Source organism: Mizuhopecten yessoensis, unplaced genomic scaffold (genome assembly GCF_002113885.1).
Source record: "Mizuhopecten yessoensis strain PY_sf001 unplaced genomic scaffold, ASM211388v2 scaffold10247, whole genome shotgun sequence".
In the NCBI taxonomy this organism is placed as follows: domain Eukaryota; kingdom Metazoa; phylum Mollusca; class Bivalvia; order Pectinida; family Pectinidae; genus Mizuhopecten; species Mizuhopecten yessoensis.
Genome location: NW_018408451.1, coordinates 78,594 through 86,787, shown reverse-complemented (window position 1 = coordinate 86,787; position 8,194 = coordinate 78,594). Strand labels below are relative to the sequence as shown.

Sequence of the window (8,194 nt, the reverse complement as noted above, 5' to 3'; positions counted from 1 at the left end):
TAGACTAGTGTCAAGTTAAATGAAATGTTTAACCAAACGACTTATATTTATTTCATGTCAGTTTGCCAGACTCTCGTACACACCGGTACTATGCACCCGATAACACGTCTGCATTAAACCCTGACTGTACCTGTGTAGTACACCACTGTCCGACATAATCGGCTGTATATACATAATGAAGTAGACAATGGTACATACATACAATCGTTAATGAACATGTGCAATAGTTACAACTGTCCACGATAAGATGTACTTAAGAGACGCTGTAAAGGTTAATTTCGTACACCGTACACGCACTCACCGCCATTCGATCAATTCTCTATGACAGCAATCTACTGTCGCTGGCGGTAGTGAGATTCTCTCCCATACTACATCATATTGGTGACGTTACTAGCGAGGCGATGTATCCCAGCGCCTGACTAGGCGGCTGCAGCAGCTGCGTAATCAATGTGTCGGGCCCGTTGATTGGTCGTTGTGTATATAAAAGCTTCGTGGTTCTAGTGTTGGATCAATACCGTCTAGAGCGGAGCTATTGAGAACAGCAGAATCTACTTCTATCTTTAACTTCCAAACTTAATAACTAAAAACGATGACTACTGATACTATTGAAGAGGAAGCAACACAAGGTGAACCTATTATGGACAGTTCATCACAAAAATCCGTCGACATAATATTTCCAGAAATAGCTGCTTTAAAAAGACAAATGTTGGACTTTGAGAGAGGAGCAATGTCAGCACCTAATTCGAGGTCAACTTCCTTCAAAAATCGGCCGAGACCCAAAGGACTTAGGTTCAAGCTCGCGGAACCAAGAAGGAACAGTCTGCCAGTTGGAAACGATGATATGCTGGCCCAGTGCATGTCATACTCAGACATCAATGATTCTGATGAAACAATTGAGAGAGTACGGTCATTTAAAATGACATCTAAAGGAATTGAAAACAGAGGCGACTCTTTCCGTAGAAAGAGCAATAGCAGTATCGCATCTGCTGGATCTGCTAAAATGACAGATCGTGACCAAAGCTGTGACCAAAAGCGACAGAGAATCCCAAGTGACACGTCTGATGGAAGCACAACGGGGTGCAGCTGTGCATCCTCGTCCAGCACTGGATACTACCGGGTACTGGTCATAGGGGATACTGGGGTCGGAAAGAGCGCCCTCGCCAATCAGTTTATGACATCCGAATACATGGTCAACCTTGATATAACATCAGGTAAGAACTTATTAATGTAAATAATTTTATTGACGTTTTATAAAACTTTGTTTCTTTTCCTCGTTTTATCTAGTTTCGAAACGTAGGTTGTTGTTTTCTGAAACAAAGTATGTAACTTTGTAACCAAATTGTTTTTTTCTTTCTCAAAACCTACAAGGGAGACATCAATACATTTTGTAATTTTGTAAATCAGGTCAAGGTGATGGATAGGAGACATAATTAAATATCTGGAATACTCAAATATTGCCTCGGTTGCTTGACATATAGACACAGGCAAGGCTTCAGCCCATCCAATCACTCACTGGTGTTTACATAGGCAGACAACGCGCTATCTGTTATTAAAATGTGCTATTACACCTCGTTTAACAAAATGGATGTTCCCGGTCTTAATTTTACATTACTTAGATATTAATCTGTACAATTGCGAACGTGCATGAAGGTTAGTAATTTAAGAAAGTTATTTATTTATATACAAACTAATGTGATGGAAGAGGAAGTTTCAGAGAGTTTTTGATATCCCATTAAGATAACATGTATTAATAGATCGTGGTGTTTATAAGAATATTATATTACAAAGCAGTAAAGACGCATACACTGTACAATATAGCTATTTTACATGTACTTTTGATTAAAACTAAACTTATGTATAAAGTGGTGTGGTGGTATCTTACAACAATATTTATCAGTACAGGCATAAATATTCCAAAATTGAAATAAATAATGTAACCTCTACAGAAATCATTTGAAAAATAAAGTGTTGCAAAAAAATCTGGCCGCTTACATATTTATATTGATCAAACGCGTTGAAACTCTTTTAGTTTTCATAACTTTTATTAATGATGTTCTTCCTTTATTGTAGATGAATTGGAGGGCAGTGGTACCGTGTCTGTTTTATTGGAAGGGGAGGAGTCCACACTAGAATTTATTGACTCTGATGACGTTGACCAGGTCAGTATTAACTTGATGAATAAAAACTGAAAACAATTTATCCATGCAACAACTATATAACTAACAATACAAATTATCTAAACATGCGAAAACATAGCTGCGGAGTTACTTATACTATAACACTACGGGTATAAAACGCGCACGTAACCTCATTATAATGTTAAACAGGCCAAGATGTACATACCACGCGTGCGGCGGCACACATTCTCTAGTAGGTTTGTCATTCCCCAAATCTACTGACATTTTTTAGATGAGATAATACAATTACCCTCCCTGCAGGAAATCTTATCGTTTCGCTAATGGTGCTTTGAAATGCTGACGGAAGATTCCTGTCGTAAGCGCCTCTTTATCTAACAAAAATAGTTCCGCGTTAATAATACTGCCCCGAGCCTAGAAGTACCACTTACCGAGTCGTGTGTACATTGTATATGCTCTGCAGACTCAAACAATGATTTGATACATCGGTATGGAATACAAATATCAATCAATTGATGTGTATCAGGAAAAATGCTATATATACCTATAAATAGAACGGTATGTCTAAAAATAGTATATGATAACAAAGATGTGCACGGCACAATGACAGTCGTTGGTAACGTGTGTGACGGTTATCACTTACACATTTGGAAACACTTATTACGTGTTGTTAATCAGCTGATAACTGTTTTGTGGTTCACCCAAACATTGCATGACTAAGGAGGAAAGTGATGAAATCTTACATATGTGATAAGTAGTAGACGTCAAGAAAATGATCAATCGATATGCGTGCTGTTTGCTAAAACATTACTATGGCTACGCAATGACTCAGCCTAAAATAGATTACATGTGCTATTTTTAGTCCAAGATGAGTCACACAACTGAAGAACCGCGGGCCCTTTATCTAAACGTCAAAGTGGAATACGATTCGAAATATTAATAAAGTGTATTTCGTACAAAGAGCTTAGAGCTCACTTAATTGAATAAAAAAACCGAATACCGTTCATCATTTGTGCGCAAAACTTGATAAATATGATTTAAGGTTTGATAATGACATGCCAGATAAAATTATCCATTTATATGTAAAGTATTTCATAATCTTGGTTTACTAACTTTATCTTTATTATGTTTCCCTACAGGGAGACCAGGGTAACCTGAACTTCGATGCTTACCTTGCTGTGTTTTCCGTGGATAGCAGAGCGTCGTTCGACACAGCAGTAGAAATGCTTAATCAGCTACGGGATACCCAGGGAATGGATCGGGCAATGATCCTAGTGGCCAATAAAATTGACCTTGTCCGGAGGCGAATGGTCAGCTCCGAAGGTGCGTTTTATTGATTTACGTTTGATTGACACTTAAACTCATAACGGCGATAATATGATTATAATACATTTTTTTGTGATTGATTTTAATGTTTATTTGCATTACTGTAGAAACATCAGGTGATAGAAATTCATTATTCTCTCAGGGTATTGACCTTTTCAAAATTAACAAGCTTTTGCTCTTTAGATAAAAAGGGCGTTTTGGAGAATTTTTATCTCGATTTTATTTAGAAATGATATTGGGAAATATCAGTGGGTCATGTCATATTCTCTTATCAAAGGGAGTGATGTTCTAGTTTTAATATCGTAACATATGGTAATTGATAATACTACTCGGATAGATTGAAGGTTCATTCATTAAACGTCACATATTGCCAACGTTTCATGAATGAATCATTCTCATCACCAGGCGATGCGGTACACATATCAATACAATGACAACAGACTTCAGGTTATGTCACGTGAAAGCATAGTCAGTTTCACTGCTACTAAAACCAAACAATAACAAGTCGGTAGATATAACACACGTTAGTAATATAAGAAAAGAAAAGAACAGTCCACAAATACGATATCTTTTTAAATTAAATTATTATTTAATTTTTCTTGATATAATTAAATTAAATGTCGGAAATGAAAATAATTTTGTATCCTGGAATAAAAGTAAGAAAAGTTAACAGTTCTTTGTCAACCCGAGTCAGGTGTAATATGTGATGATGTGAACGTCTATGATATAGTGTATGCTATGGTATCGATTTTAGGACATGTTACCGATACACAAGTATAGCATATCCTGATAAGTATAATAGTAATTTTGATTTATTCTACGCCTCTTAAAAAAGCCGTCCATAAATAACAAAAGGCTATTGTGTTCGGTGAGAATCACGCCATGTTTTCATTTACATTGGGAACGCTTCCTGTCGTGACTGTGTTATTGTAATTGCGTAACATTACAAATATTTGTTCACAACAGTCACCAGTAGCAATGACGTTATTGAAAATTAGTCACTGATATTTACAGGTTACTCACTATTGTATCGGTTTAATATCTGTCGCCAGGTTATAAAATCAATAAAAGGTACAATTGGCTTCAACATTTATCAAAAACATCGCAGTATAGTGTCCTATCGCAAATGACAAAACACAGTGCATATAGACAGCAGGATTTATCACAAAACAATGACATATATGCTTAACTAAAAGCACATTTTTATAAAATTGTTCCATTTCTGTCTTTTCAGAAGCAAAACGGATGGCTGAACACTTCCACAGTAAATATGCCGAGACATCCGTCACCCTCAATCACAATGTCGATGAATTACTGGTTGGGGTCTTACGCCAGATCCGCCTTAAACTTGACCCAGAAGTAGTTGATAAGTCGGAGGCATCCATTGCAGATGGTCAAGGACGCAGAAAAAGCAAAGGTGCGCGTGGACTTTTGAGTCGATTATTCCGTAAATCTTCAAAACAAAGCAGTTCTTGTGAAGATTTGTATGACTTATGAAATATCTAAAAGACAAGACATTGTTTGGAAAGTGTACGACAGTAACGGATGCAGTAGGTGTTAATCATAGGTGTTAATCAGCATTATAGACTTCATAAACATAATGCGTGGACTTGCCAGTCTTCAGATATCAATCAAACTTCGTCCATTTCAGATTTTAACTGACAATGATATCACACGGTGCGGGTGTTGACAATTATATTATCCATATGTGCCAAATCCTTTACTATTAAGTTACTTACATAGTATTGTATATATATTCGTATTGTTCAATCAATTGTCTATTTGCACCTATCCTATTTCAGTGCTGTATATAACATACTCCTCACTTACTCGATTCTTCTTTATCTTTCTCTTTTTTTTTTTTATACGAAATCGATTTAATGGTCATTAATTTAATAAAGTTTTCTACCAATAGGAATATAAATCACAACAGTTTATTTATCTTATCAGATCATTTTCATTTTTGGTTGGAAAGCTCTTAACGTAATCAAATAAAAGATCAATTATAATTCTACCCAACTGCTTTTGTAGACTCCCAGAGGTGATTTTATCATATTTTTGTCACCTCAGAGGCGTAATGATGTTACATTCCATTCCATTTTCTCCTTGTGTGTTGTATAGTTTGTCCATCTTTGAAAAGGATTTTACCTTTCCCTTTCATAAATAGTTCAGTTTTCGTTCGTTCGAAACGTTTAAATGACATTTTGAAAATATAAAACAATAAAACTGTTTACGTTCATAAATGGAAGGGAAAACAATGATTTGCTAAGACGTTCGAAGTATCATGTAATATACAGATCAGATCATGAATCAGTTGATGGTGCCCTATGTCTCATACTATCTATCGAAACATTGTATTCTTCTCATCATTGTAATCTCAATTGGTTTTCATCTCAATGTTCCCTGATATTTTATTCTCTATTTAAGTGTATTTTATTTTATTTGATACTACACATATATGTATCAGTGGAAGGACATTCTCATTCCAGAAAAGTATGTATATAAAGGTGTATGGAATATGTACATCGCAACGAGTTAGTTAAGATCCAAATAAATTGTGATATTTGTATAAATATATATCAGTTTTGTCATATTTTCACATTAATGTCGTTTTAGCTCTTTAACAAAAGTGATTTAACATTAACCATTTGGAGAGAAAAATGGTTTTACAGTGTCTTATCAAAGGAAAAGTTAAGTCTACTGTATTTGGCATGTTACCAATGTATTTCTTTAGATATCAAGGAGATGTCGAAATCATAGTTCAGTGGAAACAGAAAGGAAAAGGGAAAACATTAGTTCACCATAAATATAAAGTCATTAATGCCCAATACATTTTAAAGTTACACTCGTTGGAACGTGTAACTTGTTCAGAAACACATGAATACACATTAATCCTTCGCAATAAATTCAAATATCGTTTGGTATCATTGTCACTTGTACTCAATACACCTTACAGGATTAACCATAGATGTGGGATAATGTTAGCTCCAATACACCTTACAGGATTAACCATAGATGTGGGATAATGTTAGCTCCAATACACCTTACAGGATTAACCATAGATGTGGGATAATGTTAGCTCCAATACACCTTACAGGATTAACCATAGATGTGGGATAATGTTAGCTCCAATACACCTTACAGGATTAACCATAGATGTGGGATAATGTTAGCTCCAATACACCTTACAGGATTAACCATAGATGTGGGATTATGTTAGCTCCATATATATTTATATAATGTCTGAAAGTTTGAACGATGGAATCAGACACAGACAACCCGTTGATTGATAGAGTGATAACACTACATCGTGTCGCTTTTCTATAGAAACAAATACGAAGAGAACATGACCACTTTCACTTATGTCGATAACAGATATTCTACCACGTGACATGTAATGAAACTGTGTGTCTCGCTTCAGAGCCGATACACCAATAGTATGCCGGTACCTATCTTTTTTCGCGTATTACTATTTGCCATCTAATGCGTTTGTCTTCAAATCACAACATGCTGTGCATTTCGATGATTGTTTATGTTTTATTTTGCCTATTTAACCAAGATATATTTAGGAAGCATTACATCTGCCTATAATTTGTTGATTTATTGTAATTTCACAAGACATGATTGAAACCAATGAAGATATATCGTTTCCACTGCCTAAGCGTGACCCTTCATCTGGAACAAGTTTTGCGGAGTTTTTATATGGCTTGTGAATGTCAACAACAAGGCACTTTAAGAAAAACCCTATCTCCAATTATGATCAGAAACCCAGCAAGCGTCATTTAGTTTATAAAAGGCGTTTATTTCAATCAATCAAAAGCAACAATTCATCAACACTACTTGACATATCGCTGTTTTACCTCTGCGATGAGGTGAAGGGAGGAGTGAAACACGTGCATGGTATTCTAGAATCAAATGCATGTTCGCGCGTGAAATATCGTCCTACATTTGTATATGGTAATGAACCAATGAAAGTGTCTCTTCATCGTAAAAACAGTAAATTCGGTTATAACTACAAAAAGAAAAAATCACAGTGTAATTCTAATCGATCTCTAAATCACTACCAGTGATTCTAACGCAGGAATATAAATTGGTCCTGAAACCGATGGTCCACAATGAAGCGTCATTGCGATTATTGATAGTGTATACAATTACCAATTAACAGTTCGGAAGTTACGTGTAATACGTGTTGGCTCAATTTCAAACTTTTATCTGATGTCGTTGACAATATATATAATGTCTTAAATATTTATTACACCTTACGATCTATTAACTTTTAATCATGAGATTGATAAATATAGATAAGGAAATGGTTCGAACGGCATTTCGTTTGATGGCTGTAAAAAATATATCTCGATTTATCTTTGGCAGGTTTAATATGTTGCGGAAATATTCTTATGTTAATGTTAAATTAAAAAGTTTGCTGTGTTAAATATGTTGCAGAGTTTGTGTTAGCAAATTAGATAACGTTTTGATTAGAATGCCCTGTTTATTCATTTAGTTAATCAAAGAAAACAAAAACTACTATGAAGATGTAACAGTAAAAAGCATACTTGTATAAAGTCAGAAAATCACAGCAAATCGCTGTCGAGTAGGCAAGGTGTCTTTATCCACAGGACTTATGTGTCTAATAATCCTTTTTACTCTTACATGGTAAGAGCATAAACACGCCTCAATATATTGAGAGAGATACCAACAACATAAACACGCCTCTATATAGTGAGAGGCATACC

The 8,194-nt window shown here is 35.3% G+C and overlaps 1 protein-coding gene across 1 annotated transcript; it reads left to right on the top strand.

The window, feature by feature from the left end:
- Window positions 1-484: 484 nt before the first annotated feature.
- LOC110459868 (GTP-binding protein GEM-like) lies at window positions 485-6,036 on the top strand. Its single transcript, XM_021512333.1, has 4 exons — window positions 485-1,211; window positions 2,071-2,159; window positions 3,275-3,458; window positions 4,696-6,036. The coding sequence occupies exons 1-4, from the start codon at window positions 590-592 to the stop codon at window positions 4,956-4,958; spliced, it is 1,158 nt and encodes a 385-aa protein (XP_021368008.1). The 5' UTR covers window positions 485-589; the 3' UTR covers window positions 4,959-6,036.
- The last annotated feature ends 2,158 nt before the right edge of the window (window positions 6,037-8,194 follow it).